The following is a 19,521-nucleotide window of genomic DNA, read 5'->3' on the forward strand; positions in this document are numbered from 1 at the left end:
ACGCGTGGGTTACCATGGGAACAAAGATGACGACACATGAGTGTTCAGGCTGGTTTATTACATAGAAACATTAGGGATTGAATATGGGACATAGAACACCTGTAATGAGAGAAATGGGCTGGTTTATTATCTACCATTTACTTTAATTTTGCTGCTCTTTTGTCTTAAACAAGTAAATTATGATAAATGATTATTCTCAAATCAATCAAAGTAACATGTCAAGTGTTGTCCCATTTGTATTAAAGCTATTCCAAGGCCTTCCAGCCTCTCACACTCGACCCCTTACCACCAGTTCAGACCCTGGAGGTTCAGGGTTTAGGGGGGTACGCTGTGATTGGGCCATAATTGAGAAAAAGGCCTTCAATTTTGAATAATAATCCTGTCGCCTACTAGAAGGGACGCTTCTGGAGTGCGTCACATCAAATAGCCACCAGATGGCGCCTGTCCTCCACCACCGTCTTCATCATTAGCAGCAGCAGCTAATTTAACCCGATGGTCTCTCCTCAGCACGCGCTCCTCAGCACGCGCAGACACACGCGCCGTCACCCGCTAAAGCCATTAAACCTAAAAAAACAAAAAAATTAAGACGTTGACATTAATTGTCGACAAACACTGCGTGTGATTATTTAACGTCGCCTCACTAATAAATGCCTGGAATTTAGATTTATCGCTTTATCTGTGATTGTAATTGCTTTAAATTGGCTTAATAGAAATGTTATTCAGTCGCCATGGCGATAAATTGATTGATTCTGTTGAAGATGTTAATGTTAATTTCTCTCTTGCCTCACCATAGAACCAGTTTACGCCCTCAGTCAGCCACATCCCACCTCCTCCTCCTCCTCCTCCTCCTCCTCACACCGGCTCGCCACCACCCACCCAGACAGTCACCTCAAGTGCGACCGGCCGCCAGGAGCGGAGGCGAACCAGCAGACCAGCAGCCAGGGCGGTGGTGTGTTTTTGTTTGACTTCCACTCAACAACACAGCGGAGGATGGGACGCCGGTGCTCGGATCAACACTGAGTCCGATCGGCACATTCGCGAGCTCCGTCCGACCCCCGGTTTGTCTGAGCCCCCGTTCCCTCCCGGATCAGACACGCTGCTGACACAATGGGCTGCTGCAGCGGACGATGCACGCTGATCTTCATCTGCACTTTGCAGTTGGTGAGTTCTTGTTTGACAAGTTTCTGCTCTCAGCGTTGCCTCAAGCCTTTCTTCCGAGTAGCCCCTCGTTGTTGCTGTTTGATCACGTGTTAAAAAGAGTATGAGACGTATCAGGACATCAGAAAAGTTCTGCAACTCATTGCAAACACGTTTTCCTGCCCGGACTGACTGTGTTGTGTCCCCCGGTTTAAGTGAGTGGTAGAATACTTCTATACTTGCACTGTTGTGACAGCAACGTGGAGCTCCTCTTCCTGCAGACTCTGATGGGCAGCATGCAGGGCTGTGTGCTGATGTGTGGATTTGCTTGTTTGGAATAATCATGGTGACCCGATAACACTCCAGATGGTGTTGTCTGTCCAGGGTTGATGCCTCCTCCTGATGCAAAAACATGTATCGTCTGCAGAAACAGAAATGTCTCCTCTGATCTCAACATCAGAGCTCAAACCAGCTGTGTTTTTGTAATCAATTAATTTCAGTTTCTCACCAGTGACTGTGACATTTTACGGATGGTAGCCTTTTGCAGTCTGGGATGACACACACACACACACACACACACACACACACACACACACACACACAGGCCGCTGTCACCGGGTGGAGTTTACGTGACAGGGTGTGACAATGTTATTTATGGTGGTATTAAAACCGAGTGCGAGTAAATGTCGCTTTTAACAGCTAAGGGAGCAATAAAATCTTCTCCGAACAAAGAGTCAGATGGGGAAATGTGTGATATATTATATCACACATTATTGAACATAAAAAAAATAAGGAAAAATGGAACACAACAAAACATATTTGATGGGAAGAAGCAGGTGTTGTCGGTCATAGCGGTGTTTAAACAGAATCCATCCGTTTCATAATGTTGTATTCTCTGTGACCCTGTGTGACCCTCCTCCCTGAGAGTTACAGGTTTCTCTCTACGAGGCTCTTCATTTAAAATTAATCGCTGCCTTTAGTTTCAGTGTTTTGTTTCTGAGATAAAAGACAAACTTTACACGTCTGAGTGACTTCCTGTCCTACTGGCTGTAAACGTTCCAGCCCGGTCTTTCTAAAAAATCACAACACAACGAAGGTGCATTGTGTGAATTACATTTTGAAGGAAATTGATTTTGTCGTGGGTTATTACATAGTCTGCGTAGGCAGGATGTCTGGATCACAGGTCAGAGAAACAGGGCTTTCACCTCTTTTTCACCGCCACGTTTTTTTGTTTGTTTCGATTTCGTAGCCACTTTAAGCCGAATCATGATGTTTATTTGATTAAAACCAACCAATTTGTTTTGAAGTATGTTTTGTTCATTAACCATTAATGTGTGTCACCCTGTTTTTTAAGTTGAGCTGAAATTAAAAATGCCTTTTTAGATCACATCCCCGGTGATATTGTGAACCGATTATATAAAAATCCAATCTTTTATTCTAACTGAAAAACTAAAATATGACGTGTGCTAACATCAGCTAGCACCAACCAGTTTCAACCAATAATATCATGACGTCCATCCATCGAATCAATCTGCCATGCCTCCCAACGTTATGCAACCTTAACCCTCCATATCCTGTTTCACTCAGAAACACGTCACCATGCGGAAGCCACGTACTCTTGAAACACCTAAATTCAGAGTGTAGTACTTGTATGGGCCGTTATTTAGCAGGAGACAGGGTTGCATGGTCAAAGTTGCTGGAGTGTATTTGTGCCTGTGCATCTGTGAGGTATGAATAGAGACATTATAGAGTCTTCCTGAGTCTGTGTCCTGACAGCCTTTTTAAAAGTCTGTGGGAGTCTCACACAAACGACGAGGCCCCACGTACCCACCTTGAGGGACACACCTGTTTTCCACCTTCCCAGACTTTCAGACCTCTTCTCATTAGAGAGAAGGAGGTCGACCATTTGTTAAGAGGTTTATAAAGCTGTCAGCGCGCTGCCTAAAAAGTCCCCCAAGACTCCTGGAAACAGCTTTATTTTCCCCTGGCACTATTTCGGGATGACCTGACACTTCCTGTCTGCAGGAAAAAAACACACACACACACTCGCAACACCTGCACACTCTCGATGAGTTTAACCTGTGAAGAGGGGTTGCATTAAACCTTGTGTGACCTTTGTAAAGGTCACGCAGGGCTGCAGCCGTGTGTGTGTGTGAACATGAATATACATAGAGGCCTCCCCACTCTCTCCTGGCTCAAACCTATGCATTGACAATGAGCCAGGTTATTCCCAGTCCATTACAGGGTGAAATTACCATTAACAAAACAACACACTCTGCTCCTCAGATGTAAAAATAGGCTCCCTGTGAACCGCCGGGCCGGGCTAATTAGCCAGGCATGGTGCTTTGATCAAAACCTCTTTTGGCATCTCGGGCCATCCCCTAATTGAATTGTGGTGCGCTTTCCTCATCAACGGGGCCCGAGCGGTGGTGGGACTCGCCTCTCCGGGACAGCAGGCAACAGATAATGAGCCAGTATTGATCGATACGCCTCCACCCCCCCTATCCCCTTCTGCAGCCTAACTAGTCCAGACAGTAGGGCTGGATTGTTGTCAGAACCCCGACCAGCCCCAGAGAATGGCTGGCGTTGGCAGGAAGCCCTGTCTGTCTAATGATTTGTTTGTAGTCCGAGACGCAGACAAGCTTTTTTTTTTTCCTCAACGGGGGTCGGGCCGTTTGAAGTGTTTGACCTCGAGCTGACCTGGACGTGGAACACGTTCCCATTGGTGGGACACGGGATCCGGTCCAGACGCATTGTGCATGTCAGCGAAGCGGCTCGGCGGTGGAGGGGGACGATGCTCTGAATGGAGCTGGCGGTTAATGCTGCACCGCGGTGGCGTGGAAGGGTTGGTGATTTATGAAGAGGGCCTCTTCGTTTGGTCAGGGTGTGTTTTTTTTCTTCTTCTTTTTTTTTGCGGGAAAGGGCAGACGGGGACACATAATCACACAGAGCAACGGGTAATGAGATCAAAAGTGAACATTGACCCTGAAAACGCTGGTGCTGAGGGATGCAACCTCGCAACGGACGCTGTTTCATGCACGCCTCCTCACACACGGACACAGCTGTGCGTCGTGACCTGGGAGTTATGGGTTAGTAGGTCCTCGTGTCGGGAAAAGATTGCAGCCTTTTGTGTATCTCTATCATCTTTGACATGAGCAGAGAAACAAAAGGGAAGCGGTCTTTATTTGATCTCGAGCAATGAGAAGAAATAGGCGTTGTCACGGTGATCCAGAGATTATACCTCACCTTGAAATGCAAACTTCCCACAAGCACTCTGGGTGTGAAGTATCTTTCATCACACCACTCTTTTCATGACACAGCTAGAGAATATAGCATCTTTCATAGTGAACGAGTTCATCCAAAGTGCTTCAGAGAAAAGTTTTCCAGCGCCTCCTCCTGTAGAGGAACGACATGATCCCTCGGCAGGCATCACGTCATCTCCCACACCTTACAAAGGATTTTATTTTTCCTCTTCTGCTTTCAATGCTACATTATTTGCTTCAGAATCAGAAATCAGAAAGGAGTTTATTGCCAAGTACGTTTTCACATACAAGGAATTTGCCTTGGTGTTCATTGCAAGAACATAAGCAGCCGCCACATGCAGACACAAGCGTTACCTGTTTTGATATTAATGCATCGCACAGCTGTAATTAAGAATAACAACGGCAATAAAAGACTGCGTTCTCTCAGCCTTTTTACTCCCACTGTATAGTCCTGCTCCGGCCTGCTGGTTCCCTGGAGATGATCTATGGGAAACCCCTGGTAACTAGTGAAATAAGAAAGCTGTTCTCTCTCGGCTGCATCGGTATCTGTGTTTTGTGGAGCGTGTGTGTAACTTCTTCAGAGATCAATGATAATGAACTGTATTTCCGTGGTACTGCCAGGTTGATGGAGGAGATGGACCAGCGGGAATAGAGTGGATGGTCATCACCGCTCCGTTTCTTCTTCTTCTTCCCTCTCTGGGCCTGTTGGTTCTCATTAAGCCTCTCTGGATTGTGATTCGCATCATTGAGAGCTAGAAACACATTCTGTTTTTGATTGCACAGATGGTGGCAAAATCAGATTTCTGAATTAACCACACAGACACAGCTTTGGTGTCCAGAGAATCGAGGCGCTCTCAAAGAATCCAACAGATGCCAGCAGCCACGTATTTGTTGGCTTCTTCCTTAAATGGAGCTGTCAGTTAGCATGAGAACACACAGGTTCTACATACAAGTCAGACATGGACTTATGGGGTTTGGGTATCTAACCCACTAAAGGAACCCAGCGGGCATTGATCAACAGTATGAAGAAGGTGTGTTAATATTGAACCTTTTTACCGCTAACAGACAAAAAGTGTTTTGACAGATGACTTTTAATAGTTAGGCAGAGGGGTAATTTACAGATGACTAGCGCTTGTTCACCTTAAAGGTCAGCCCACCTTAAGTGTGCCGGAGCAGCCAAATTTGTCACTATTATATGGTAAAGGATGGAGGGTGGAATTAGGGGTCTCACAGCCTGAAGTCTGCTGGTCGGACAGCTGATACTGCTGTATCTCTTGCCAGACGGCAGACGGGTAAACAGACTGTTTGTTTTTTAATATCATTCGCAGGCACCTCTTATCACCAATGCTACTGATGCTCAGTAGACGGGAACCAATGATGTTCTGGGTGGTTTTAATCCCCCGCTCCGGTCCTGTTTGTAATGTTTCCAGTCCGAATGCTTTCTATTTGCTCCGTTAATGAGCTTGGTGTGATGCGATGGCGATTCCCAGGAATATAAAACTGTTGATTTTCTCTCTCTATGAAGTCTTGTGGTTGTTTGTTGTAGCAAACTTCACAGCAGAGTTTGTCTTCGTGTCGGGGAGCTTAAAGTAGCCTCATAGAAGCAACCAAAGCAGGAGCAGTTGCTGGTGTTGGTACGACTTTGAACTTACATGCAATTAGTTTGAAGTAATTTGAACCATATTTGTCGCCTAATGCACTTCCACACACTCTTCACGCTCCTCAGACGCTGCGTTGACGTGATTACCCAATCAGCACGGCCTCTGCCGTTTTTATGTGTTTGCGTAGTTTACTGATGGGGTTAAAAGGTCACACAGTAGGTCAAGCTCATAGTGAATTTGTAGAGCGCTGTGCTTTTATAGACTGTACATTTTGAATACTAACAGCTCATTACTACAGTGGCCATGAGAGCACCTAGCGATTGAAGACAAGCCTTCGTTTACAACCCACACGGCCGTGTAGAGAAGATGTAAAGAAGAACAAAAAACGCAAAGAAATCTATGCTGAATTGATACAAGACCGCTAAAGATCTGAAGGGACCCAGCCATGGGTAGAAATGCTGTTTCTTGTCATTAGGACCTCGTTGGATGAATTACTTACGAGTTGCTGTAGAGATAATTAAAATTACATGACTATTGATTAAAAGCTGCTGCTCAGACAATGGGGACCGCTGTGGAAAGGGACTCTCTGCTCTTCAAAGAGCTTTGGGTCAATTTGTTACATCAACTAATCTTAAAAGAAAGTCCTTTTTCATAGTTCATTGTTCATATTTCCTTCCTTCCTTGTGAAAGGCGAGAGGGCAGAAGGCTTGAACAGTATGTGACTACGTGTGATTTCAGAAGTGAAGGTCTTAACCCCGTCTTATATTGTCTCTGCGAACCTTATGCTTTTTTTTTGAAGGTCACACAGGTCGACATAATTAAGTATAATGTGTGTTGTGTGCTGTCAGACCCCCCCCGGTGTTCAGCGCTGATTGTGGTCCCGACCTAAACCGGCTTGATTGCTATGCTGGAACAGTTCTCGTCCACAGAAGAGCGGGCCCGAACACTTCCTGTCTGAGCCACAAAGAAGAGTTGATTTAACAAGAGAATGTGTATTGTAGGTCACGAAGGCAAGGTGACTGCATAATAAATGGAAACGCACAGCTCCTCAGACTTTCTGACCCCCCCCCACAGCGTGTCATCATCCCACCTGAGAGCCCAATGCACCCAGGGTACTCAGGGATGAGAGGCTTGAATGTGTAATGAATGTGCATGCCCCGCCCCTTATATATACCCTTTGTTAAAGCACAACAAGCCTTTGTCTTATCTTACATTTTTATTCTCCCCCCTGCTGGGAATATGTTTGAATTATTGATCACCACATGATTTATCGGTGGGGGCCAGAATGGAGATTTAGGGTGTAGATAGAAAGGTGGAGGGATGTAGAGAGAGAGAGAAAAGTGGGGGGGATGGGCGGTGGCTCGACCTCTCACTCTGGGCCAATTATGAGCATGACCCCCGGAGACCTGAGAGCTCTACGTTTGCCTTCACCTCCTCACCACGGTTACCACGGAGACCTTTATGTATACAATCAGATGCTGTAGAGCCCTGCCGGAGATTAAAAACTAAAAAACAACCTGTCAGACGGAGACGTGTGATGCAAATCTGAGGTAGCGTGCTGCGGGGGGAGATGAGTCCCGGCGGCGGCGGCGGCGGCGGCGGCATTGGCGGGGGGGCGGCGCCGAATGCAACTCTAAAGATAGCTCCACTTCCATACACTGCCTTTAACCTCACCACAAAGAAAAGACCCACCCATGCAACGTCGCATACATCCCAGTGGTTCCCTGGCTTATTTTACACTTAAGTATGACTTTGCGTGTTCAACGTAGATTAGAGCGGCCGGGTTTTCTGCTCATTGAGAGGAGGGGATGACTTCCTGTTGACCTTCCCCCTGCAGTCGGGAGTCACTGCCCTTGCTGCGTGCATGTTGGTTTATGATAATATGTGTGTTCTTGGAAAACCCATCTCCTCTTTGTCCCTGGTGGCCTTTTTTTTTTTTTACAACTGTTCGCCATTTTTAATGTCTTCAATTTAACAGACCATTAATTATGTGGTTATAGTGGAAACCTTGGGCTGGGGATGGGAGCGTGCATGTACGCGTGCATGTACGCGTGCATGTACGCGTGCATGTATGCATACCCATCCATGAGGAGGCTTATGTGTGTGTGTGTGTGTGTGTTCCACATCAATAAGACTGCAATATTAAGCTATAATGGAGATAAAACCAGAACTATTTGCAAGCCCATTTCTCTCTTTCCATTCCAGCGGTTCCAGCGGTGTCATTTATTAAAGTGTGGCATGGAATAAATTGCTTTGGGAGCACCACAGCTGGGATGACTATCTTGATAGATCACATTCAGTCGAACGGCCGTGAAGCATATTCGTCTCACTCAAACCCCTCCGCTGTTTTTTTATTTAGCTTTTTTCATTCTTGGCATTCGGGCCTTGTTTTACAAGCGACTGATGACTTCACGGATGTTTTTGGCTCTGATTGCGCCGTGTGATCGGGTCGGACAGCGGGGACGTTACTTCCCTCTGCTGGTGGACGCCAGATGATGAGTGATGGTATTATGATGCAAAAGAACATTACTGACTCAATTATGGCGAAAAGTAGAGCCGGAGGGTCCAAACTGCTGACAGCTGTTTGCCCGTTGGTGACTGTTCGTGATGAGAATTTCCTCAGACTAAGTTCCCTACTTGTTAATTGGGCCAAACCGTTTTTTTAGTTAGATCTGGGACATTAGGAGGCAGAAAGGAGAGAGAGGATTGGCTGGTTTAAGCTGCTCTCGTTTCGTCACTTTCTCTTCCACCCGGTCCATTGTTGTGTTTGGGTTTTATCCACGGCTGTATTTCCGTCATCTCCTCTGTGTGTGTGTGTGTGTGTGTGTGTGTGTGTGTGTGTGTGTGTGTGTGTGTGTGTGTGTGTGTGTGTGTGTGTGTGTGTGTGTGTGTGTGTGTGTGTGTGTGTGTGTGTGTGTGTGTGTGTGTGTGTGTGTGTGTTGCGGTCTGCTGTCTCATTTTTTTCATTTGACACCCACACAACAAACAAGGAATTTGGAGCCACACCAAAAGGGAGACAAAACCTCACGAGTGACATTAATCCCTCGGGTCGAGGCTGGAATCACAGCCGCCGCCGCCACCACCGTCGCCGCCACATTCTTCCCCGAGTTGACGCAGCAAAGTCAAAATTTAGCCTCTAATAATCCCACCGTGGCTGATAAAACTCAAAAGGAAATGTTGGCTGGCGGGTGAAGTGGAGGAAGAGCGGGAACGGGCGAGATAAGCGTTTCTTACAGGAGACAGACTCGTGAGGATCGCTGTCGGCGTGTCGAGCCTCGCGTCACCGTCGAGTAGAAAAGGAAATGTGGGTTTTGTGCTGCTGTGATTGAGAACGTGAGCGTCACAGCAGGTTAACTGTTAATGCAAATAAACAATGTAAATAAATAAAACACATATTAACCATGAACTAGTTTCTTATTAGCATGCATATTAGTAGCATATTGGCTGTTTTTAAGCCATTATAAATCACTTACTAATGCCTTATTCTGCATGATCATATTCTGCAGCTACTAGGCCGTTAACTAATGTGAGAGTTTTCCCATCAATAACTTCCTAATCACTGCTTATTGATCGTGAGTTAGGGAGTTGTTGTAAACCACTTAATAAGAATAAGGTAATAAGACACTAGTTCATGGTTAATATGTGTTCCCTAATCTAAAGTGTTACCATAATTCCATTTATGTTTTATTTTTATATATAATATCTGGTGTTGCACCTGCACTGACTCTCATCCAGCACTTTGGCACTTGGTAGGCCTTTTTCACAGCGTTGCATTGTGACGTGTCAAAGTGGGGAAAGCACAGGTGTTACTAGCAGCACTAACAATAGATCTGTTCTATTCTCAACACTTCACAAGTACTGAAGCAGCTGAATACAGCTCAACCATCCTTAATTTAATTAATGACACCTGTTCCTTTCCTTCAGTGTCTTCTGTGAAAAAACGATGAAATGAAACTTGAAATTTCAGCATCGACACCTCGATGTCTGCATGCAGATTAACTCTTCATGCCACAACTTCCCGTTCTCGTTTTTTTCTTATGATCGGTTTCCCATGAGTTACCTTCAGGCCCGGGGGAAGGTGGGAAGCTTTACAGCAGCCATCACCTGGACCTCTCTCCCCTGTGGCGAGGGACTGGACTCCCGGCGAGACCGTCAACCGGGACTGTAATGCAGACGCCTGTGCATTTGAATCATTTCTAATTGAAGGGCAACTGTACTTATATTGCAGCTTTACTCTCATCGCAGGGAAACTCCTAAAAGAGTGGATGAAAATGTTGATGAAATCAAAGTCAAAGGACACGAGATGTGCGGGGAGAACCGGGTCACAGATGTGGAGAGACTGAAAGGAGGTCAGAATGTCTCGCCATTTGACAACTTGAACCACCAACAAGGTCAGCGGCCGCAGACCAGACGGGGGAAGGCTCTGGTCTGGTCTGATCGTGGACTGTATTCAGAGAAGGGAGGCTGATAAATGAACCAAACCACAGTGCAGTCAATAAGATGCTTAGAGCTTATTCTTCACCAGGCGACAGTCACCCAAAGAACATTACGACACGAAATAAATCTGAGAAGTTTGAAAGCGGTTTGCCGTGTCCAGAGGGAGTCTCGGTTCAAAGCGCCAGCTTTCATGGTGTTTCTTTCAGCGGGGACGGATTTGTGCGTTGTGTGTTCCCAATAGCACTGAGAGATTAGCATGTTATTAGCACCGAGAGCGTGCATAGAGTTTAACATATTTCAGCTTAAATAAAGGGCGCTTTGATTCACAGGCTCTCAATAGCCACTTTGCCAAAAATGAAAAAAAACACTCTGCTGCAATGAGCACTTTACCTCGGTGTCTGTTTAGCACCGCTGTCCTAAAACAAGCGGCGCTTAGTGAAGTTCAAAGGGACTCGCCGCCGTGTGATTCGCTGCACGGACCATATTTCAAACGGCTTAAGATGGCAGATCAGGCACCACCGAAGGGCCATCCATCCATCCGGGCATAATGACTTCACCCGGCCGAGAGGTGAAACTCTGGATTTGAGAAGGTTTTTGAGACTGCCGGGAGTCGCAGAGTAAAGACAAGACAAGTCAGGGCGAAGCGTGGCACATTAGGATTCATGGTTTGTCTCTCAATTTAGATCTGGAGTAGAACAGCTTTTCTTTTTCTCTTTTAGGACTCTCTGGATAGTACTAGTAGGCTAAGATGTGTGGGCATCGGGCTAACTTGTACTAATGCTAATGGTAGGTTGGTTCATAACAAAGTACAGTTTTACGATATCCATGCCTGCAAACAAATACACTCTAGATCCTGGTTCACAATCTTTTTGGGCTGGTCACCCCCTAAAAATGACGACATCGACGGCTTGATTTATTCCCCACCGTTCCCACGAGGGTTGCAAGTGAGTTGGCGCGGCCAAAGTGATGTCACAACACCAGACAAACCCCGCCCCCCTCTCGCCTGCTTGTGCACATCTGACATTTGAAATAAAATAAACCTTTCCAGGGGAATATTTGTTTGCATTTCAGTTCAATTTGAAGGTGTTTTTACCTCCCACACAACAATAAAACATTCCATAGTGAACCGGTAGATAAATCCTAATAAATACTAATCAATTTAATGTCAGTTAAAAACATATTTTACGTGGGTTACTAAAGAAGGGTCTTCAGATGTTTGCTCATGTAGTTATTATGATGTGTGATCGGAGCTGAGAGCCACGGCAGTAAAAGGAGACCCTCGGTGACCTGATTAGAGTATGATTAAGTGTTATGTTGGCCTCGTAGACCAGGTCAGGACTCTGATCTCAGAGCAAGGGAACCCATGGAGACCTAATATTTCCTCGCCAGTTCATCCAAAGGTTTGATCCTCCTCTCGTTGCTTCATCTGAATTCTTTTGAGGACCCTGGAGAGGAACATTTATCAAGTCATTTACAAGCAATATGCAAAGAAGAAAGTCTACCAGAGTTTGTGTGGCAAAGAGGTTTTTCATGACTTTCTTTGCTGTTTGCCATCTGCCGACCCCGACAGCAGGGGAGGGGGGGAGGGGGGATCTCAACAGCCAAATCTGGAACCAGTGATTTACAGAGCGCTCATAGAAGTGGAGTTACTGCTGGGTAATTTCCATATCTGAGAGGGAAATCAACAATAACAGTGCAGTTGCATGTCGAAACTACATACACGAGACGGTAAAATGCAAACCATGAATCAGAGGCTGGCTGGCTGGCTGGCTGGCTGGCTGGCTGGCTGGCTGGCTGGCTGCTTTTTATAACGTTCTGCCCCCGGAGTCCCAGTGACTCCCAGCAGGCAGTAATGTATGATTGCCAGTTGGAGTGCGAGACGCGGTACGAAGCGGAACCGGTAATTTTGGCATATTGAAAGCAAATAGCCCCTCCCCCCCCTGAATCATATTGTGTTATCTGGATCCCGGTCTCATTGGCTGATGCGTGCTTGTACGTCTAAGTAAGAACCCCCCCACCCCCCCCCCCCATTAGTGAAGTCCGTTGAGATAAGGAGGGAAAATGGGAGATAATGTGGTAATTCTCTGTGATTCAGCCCTCACATCTCCTCCTCAGTGTCGTCTCTCTGCCCGACTACGTGAGTCACAGTTATATGTTTGAACATAGATGAGTCATGCAGCCTGGAGTCACACACACACACACACACACACACACACACACTCAAAGCCATAGATCCTGATGACACAGTCAGTAACATGTTATCAGAGGGGACAGGAACATTGATTTATAGTGTCTGGAGGTAAAGGTGGAGACCTGAGAGAGCGAGAGGGTCACCTCCATCCTCTCGCTATCGGGGGGGGGTTCAGTAAATCAGACATTGTGGGGATGGAATGTGGGTTGTAGGAATGGGACAATACAGGGTTTTATCAGGATAAAAATCCCTCCATCGTGAATATTGTCACATGACCTCTCATGGCAGAGAAGTAATAAATAAATATATTTTTTATTTGTCTTTTATGACGAAGATCTCCTTTATTTCTTGCCAAAATGTGAGGTAAAGTGATTCCAGTATATTATTCTGCCAATTTAAGTTTTTGGCAGTTATTTTGTCCAGGCTAAAAAAACAACAACACGGAACATGCCGTAGTACGAACCAAGAAGACAAACTTTATTACTCTTTTCGACCTTGACGAAAGCTCCTTCCCTTCTTCCCTTTCACATTAAAAGCCCTGGACATAAACACACTACATAATTGTTTACTCAAATTCACTCGGAGCATTTCTCTAAAATGAAACCCAATACAATAGCTTACAGTCAGTCAGGATCCTAGTAGTCGGTCCTCTGGGTCAACAGGATCCTAGTAGTCGGTCCTCTGGGTCAACAGGATCCTAGTAGTCGGTCCTCTGGGTCAACAGGATCCTGGTAGTCGGTCCTCTGGGTCAACAGGATCCTAGTAGTCGGTCCTCTGGGTCAACAGGATCCTGGTAGTCGGTCCTCTGGGTCAACAGGATCCTAGTAGTCGGTCCTCTGGGTCAACAGGATCCTGGTAGTCGGTCCTCTGGGTCAACAGGATCCTGTTGACCCAGAGGACCGAGTATTTCCATGTGGTTTTCTCCCCCCCCCCTGCTGTGCGAGGGCTTTAACACCTCATCAGAAGTGTGTCCTACTAGTGCACACATCACTAACTTGTGACAGCGGTACGGCTGAGTTATTAATCATAAACAACTGACAAATCCACTCTGCTTCATGTTTTGGTCTCTGCTTGAGATCCCAGTGGGACGCTTCAGCAGAGCCAAACTGCTTTTCATGTATTTCAGCTTATCTGCAGCACACACTCACATCTTAATTAGCTGTAATATAATGCGGATCAAACGTGTTTTCCCTCTCAGACACACACGTTTTGCTCTGATCCTCTTATCGCTCGTTTTTTTATTGGAATGTGTGGCTCTCCTTCCTCTCCTTCCTCTTCTTCTTCCTCACAGCGCGTTGAAGAAGGTGACGATGATTGAAATGTTTTAAGACTTTGATGTTTGGAGGAAAAGGAGGGATTACGGTGTAAAGCTGGGTCTGTCTGGGTGTTCTTCAGTGCTCAGACGCTAGAAAAGGCACAGGACATACACAAGCCAACAGCATGGAACAGAAGGATTCAGGTCTACAATGTTGGTAATCTGGTGTCACGTGGCTGAAGCAGGGAATAATTCATGGTTTCAGGAGTTTTAAAAAAAAAACAGAAAAAGGGGAGGATGGAGCAAACAAAGGATGGGCGGCTGTGGAGGTGAGAGGGGCTCCTTGCATCCAGCTGTCATACGCCCCTTAATTGCTTAGTATTTATGGTTGGGAGGAGTGGTATGTGTGGGCAACACGCTTCCTCCACACACACACACACCACACACACACACACACACAAAACCAAAATACACACTAAGAGATACCGTCACCCGAGAGGGAGTCGTTTGTTGCTCGCGGGAGGCTTTTACGGGCCGGCTCACTATTCCTGGAAGAGCGTTGGTATCTTCTGATCAAATTTTACCCCACTCTCCAGGAAGCTGCTTCCTATGAATCGTGGGGCTAATTGTGCCGTGTGTGTGTGTGTGTGTGTCTGTGCGCGTGTGTGTGTGTGTCCGGTTGGGCAGAGGCCTTTCTATTCGTGATTGATTGTTGTCATCTTGGTGGATTATTGAGTTAGCAGTGAACGTGATAGGCTTATACAGCATCTCAGAGGAGCACACACACTCACACACACTCACACACACACACACACACACACACACACGTGCACACACACGATGACCCTCATGCCTATACACTTCTTTAACTCAATGACTGGTGGATGTGTTTCAGGGTCCACGGCTGTGTGTAATGAATACATCTAGGGTTCTAAGCATGTGTGTTGGATGGATGAAGGTTGGTGCTCATTAGTGTGACTATTGACCTGCAGCAGACCACGTCAGGACGTGTGTGTGTGTGTGTGTGTGTGTGTGTGTGTGTGTGTGTGTGTGTGTGTGTGTGTGTGTGTGTGTGTGTGTGTTGTATTCTTCCACACAGACATGACTACGCTTTTTCTTGTTTGTCAAATTGGCATCATTTTATAGTTGTTTCTGCATCTTGTTGATCCGTTTATTGCATCTGAATCACAGCTTTAATTTGGTTCATACAGCTGCGATCACCAGCCGAGATGTGTTTCGTTAGAATGTGTGAATAATAACTCTGGATTATGACTTTCAGCCGTGTGAAACGTTGGTATTTAGACCCGACCACCTCGAGCGACGTGATTTCACACAAATTCTCGTGTTAAAACACGAGGTGATAATTTGCTTCAAGTTTGGTGTGAAAACAACATTACACTTCATATCATTGCTATCAAGTACACCGATATAAGAGCCCGAGGCTGTTTTTTCAGAGCCTGGATCTCATTTTTCCCCACCAGGATAACCAGAGGACAGTCTGAGAGCTCAGCTATCACTATCTTCAAGATGAGAAGATAAACTGAATCCTATTTTCTGTCTGATATCGTTCGGAGGGAGATACAGTTTTACCTTGACTTGTCAGATGGACACAGGAGGTCAAATATACAGACTGTTGGGTATTACTCTTCACTAACTCAATTACAGAAATGTTTAAACACAAAGTCCCGTCACGTTATCTGATGTTGTCGAGGTGTGGGGCTCCAAAGTTATTTAATTATCCGATAAACGGTTGTGATGACACAAAGCTCTTTGCTCGGATGAATGTGGATGAGAAACTTCATTGAACTGTTGCAGCTTCAGGTCATTGCGGTCCCAGATGGTTGCCTGCCTAATGACAGCGTCCACCTCTGAGCAGCTGACGATTTGCTCATTAATATAATTGATAGGGTGTAAAATTGCCTTTCTCACACATTTGTCCTTTCCCCCGATTGGTTTGAGACTTTATTCTCGTTAACATTGCTTCTTCTGTCTTATGTCTTCACAGAATGCTGTAAAAGTATGTAATTTAATGCTCTTTTGATAGCAAGCGGTGTAATTCCTGGCTGATTTCATGTTTACTATTATGTTTATGGCTGTAAAGGGTCTGTTAGTGACAAAATACTGTATAAACTAAACATTTATAATAAGGCTAGGAGACATGTATGCCAGTTGGCAACCTTCGTTTCTGAAAAGTGAAGCCAACGCTCAAGTGCCTTTAGCTTGCATTCTCTCCTCTGGCCATCAGGTGGCGACTCTTTCTGTTGCAAAATGAAGTCTGATTGCATGGAAGTCTATGAGAAATTATGGTCCATTTAGAGTATAATTGACCAGAAAGCAGGGGATGATTTAGGGGCGGAGCTACCTTGTGATTGACAGGTTGCAGTCAGCTAGTAAGACGACTTTAACGGCACGCATAGCTGTAAAGTTGACCTTGAATTATAACTTTGTTAGCAGCTTCACACCAGAAAACCAGATGGATCCAGGTCCGCTTGTGTTCATCAGATCCACCCGTTGCTCCTCTGCAGTCCAAATATGGTCACTTCCTTTCAGTGGTTGCAAAAGGCTTCAAGCGAGGCTTCAAAACTGTAGTTGACAATGCAATGGGTGACGTCACAACGACTATGTCCTAAAATGTAATTTACTCAATTTTGATGAAAGCAAAATTCAGTTGCAATAGCTGGGTTTGAACTGGTGGAGGGCAGTCGCTCAGTATGTTTAATATCACAATATGTCACATTCTAAGATGTGGATCGGAATCAACCAAACTAAATAAACTAAATATACATCGGCTTTCAACTGGAAAAAAACGTCCTCCTGCACAAGTTTCCTGATATTTTCTCTGTGACTCTTTTGACTTTATCCATTCAGCCGCTCCATCCAGCAGATAGACGGAGGTTATTAAGGGGGCGGGAGCTCGTCGCTCTCCGTTAGCGTGCGACGTCTAGGATAGTCTCTGCTCTCTCGTTATCTACATTCTCCCCCATCCATCTCAATTTTGTTTCCTGACAATTATCTCTTCTTTTCCCCCTCTTTTCCTCTCTTACATTAGAGTGAAGGCTTTATCTCCAGTTTGCCGAGCTGATTCCTAAATGTTTTTACGTGATTCTGATCGGTGCGGGTCACAGTTCACTCACCCGGACCTCCGTCTGCGGAGTTATTGGCTTCTGTTCATTTTTAATTATTACTGAGCATTTGATCATCCCTCTCCTCTGCCTGTCACAATGCCTCATCGGGTTGCTGGTAACATTTCCATTACATTTGGGGTGTGTGTGTGTGTGTGTGTGTGTGTGTGTGTGTGTGTGTGTGTGTGTGTGTGTGTGTGTGTGTGTGTGTGTGTGTGTGTGTGTGTGTGTGTGTGTGTGTGTGTGTGTGTGTGTGTGTGTGTGTGTGTGTGTTCTTATCACCGCGGCAGATTCCTCCCTCCCTCATCCATCTTCCAGCGCTTGGCTGGAAATGACATGTCGACACACAACGCAATGACAACACAGCTCGACATACACACCTACACACACACACACACACTGGAAATGGAATGGAATTGGATTGGCGATGGTATTATAATTAAATGGTCTGCAAATAGAGACTCACAATCTGAAAGCCTGTAATTGCCTTAATTTGGGTTTTTTCGCGTTGCTGTTCTAAATATTGGACGAGAGGAGCTCAGGTAGTTTGGTATGTGAAGAATGAATCAACATTATGAGAATTGGAAAGCGCTGTAGATGGGGAGGTGACGAAGGTTTTTTTTTTATCGTGGATCACGAAAAAATCTCAATAAGTTGATCGTGGTGGTTTCCCATTATGGGATTAATTGTAAATAGCATCATGTGGGGCTTGCTGTCATGGTGGACAAGTAAAGAAATGGAGCCTGATTTACATAATACAGGATCAAATGTACGTTTTTTGAATTGTATATATCCTTTATTTATGCAGGGAGAATATAGGATGATCTTATTTAAGATTATTTTTGTGTTTTAATGCCATTCTAAGAATATTAACCCGATTTTGATGATAATCGGGATAATATTAATTAATTGATATCGATAACTGTGACATGAAATGTTCATATCGACCCCCCCCCTCCCTCGTGTGGAGACGGGGAGACTGTATTGGGAAAGCTGTGGAATGTGTCTTTTCATTGTGGAGGGTTTAACCGTACTTGTGCACGTGAACGTGCGCACACACGTTGATTCTCAAGCACGTTTTTCAATAAGCGCCTAAGCCCCCCCACCTCCCGTAAAGTTCCCAGAGCATTCTCATTCCTGGAGGCCGTTGGCAGGAAGCTTGGAAAATAGTGAGCGCCTCTTTATCTCAGCAGGGGTTGAATCGATAAATCTGTCATTGTGGTTTTTTATTATTTATTTCTTTTTTCTACAAAACTTCCCGTCTTCACCTCTGGCACTGAACACTCAAGCTGTTCTTGTTGAGTTGTTGGCCAGTTGCCGTGAGGTAAATATTTTATTGTCCTCAATAAACCATGAGCGGCACATTACCAGTGTGTGTGTGTGTGTGTGTGTTTCTGTCTGTCTGTCTGATAAGCTTCCATTTTTCTTCTGGGGCCTGCGTGATGAACTGTTAAGCCTGGCGACCCCGGGTTCACTGTCGCAGCAGGAGACACCGTTTGCTTTCCACAAGATGTCAAACATGATCTCACTTTGTGTCTCCTCCCCCTCCTCCCCCTCCTCCCCCCTCCCTGTAGGTGTTGGCTTTAGAGAGGCAGGTCTTCGACTTCCTGGGGTACCAGTGGGCCCCCATCCTCGCCAACTTCTTCCACATCATCATGGTCATCCTCGGCCTCTTCGGCACCATCCAGTACCGGCCGCGCTACATCGTGGTGGTGAGTTCTCCTCGGACGCCTTTTCCTCCTGAATTGAACCCCCTAATCCTGAGGTAATTAGGGCTAATTAAAGGGGGGTGGGGGTGTTGCGGAGGAGGGAGGGGGGGGATAAGAAGCTCATCAGATTTATACTCGGCGTTGAGTTTCTGGACAGAGAAGGTCATTCTTTGAAACACGGTGCACAAACGTGCCGCCTGTTGTTTTGCTTTTCGTTCCCGCGAAGCTTCATGAATGTGCTTTTATGCACTTCAGGTTTTTTATTTCGTCATTAGGCATTAAAAGCCTATTTTCAGCAGCGTTGGTGGAAGCACAGATGGTGATGTTAATGACAGAGAAAGAGATTGGGGGCAGCGAGCGAGAGATACAGGGGGGGGGAGAGAGTAAATAAAAGAGAGTCGAGGGAGACGTGGAGCGACGAACGAGGAAAAAGGCGAAGAAACGCAGGAAGCGGGAATTTGAGGGGAGGCGGGGGTCGGGTGGGGGGGGGTGCAGAACTATTGTTTTTGGTGTCAAGTGGAAAACAGCAAGAGAGCAAGCTCAGGGGTTTTCGTGATTCAACATGTATGTTTTTGCCAAGCTGCTGCTCTTCCTCTGACACCGCTGACATTTTCAAACAGTTCATCGTGTGTCAGGATTTCACAACCTTCACAATGATGACTCTGTCTCCGTGGAAGCAGTGAATAAACCCCGATAAGCCCCTCACTCGGGGCCCAAATACACTTACTGAACTCACTGGCACCTTAAAACATGTATTTAAGTGTTTAGAATCTTTTTATTCACCATCTGTTGTGATCGGTTCCTCT

The 19,521-nt window shown here is 45.7% G+C and overlaps 1 protein-coding gene across 3 annotated transcripts in view; it reads left to right on the forward strand.

The window, feature by feature from the left end:
- Window positions 1-883: 883 nt before the first annotated feature.
- nkain4 (sodium/potassium transporting ATPase interacting 4) overlaps window positions 884-19,521 on the forward strand; it is a 42,713-nt gene continuing 24,075 nt past the window's right edge. For all 3 annotated transcript variants that reach the window (XR_014597515.1, XR_014597516.1, XM_084014421.1), the window contains exons 1-2: window positions 884-1,161; window positions 18,581-18,718. Coding sequence is in view for 1 of the 3 variants with exons in the window: in XM_084014421.1 (XP_083870547.1) it covers window positions 1,108-1,161; window positions 18,581-18,718 (192 nt within the window). In the remaining 2 variants the exon portion in view is untranslated. The remainder of the gene's footprint in view (window positions 1,162-18,580; window positions 18,719-19,521) is intronic.

The sequence above is a fragment of the Eutrigla gurnardus genome (genome assembly GCF_963514095.1).
Source record: "Eutrigla gurnardus genome assembly, chromosome: 8".
Classification (NCBI taxonomy): domain Eukaryota; kingdom Metazoa; phylum Chordata; class Actinopteri; order Perciformes; family Triglidae; genus Eutrigla; species Eutrigla gurnardus.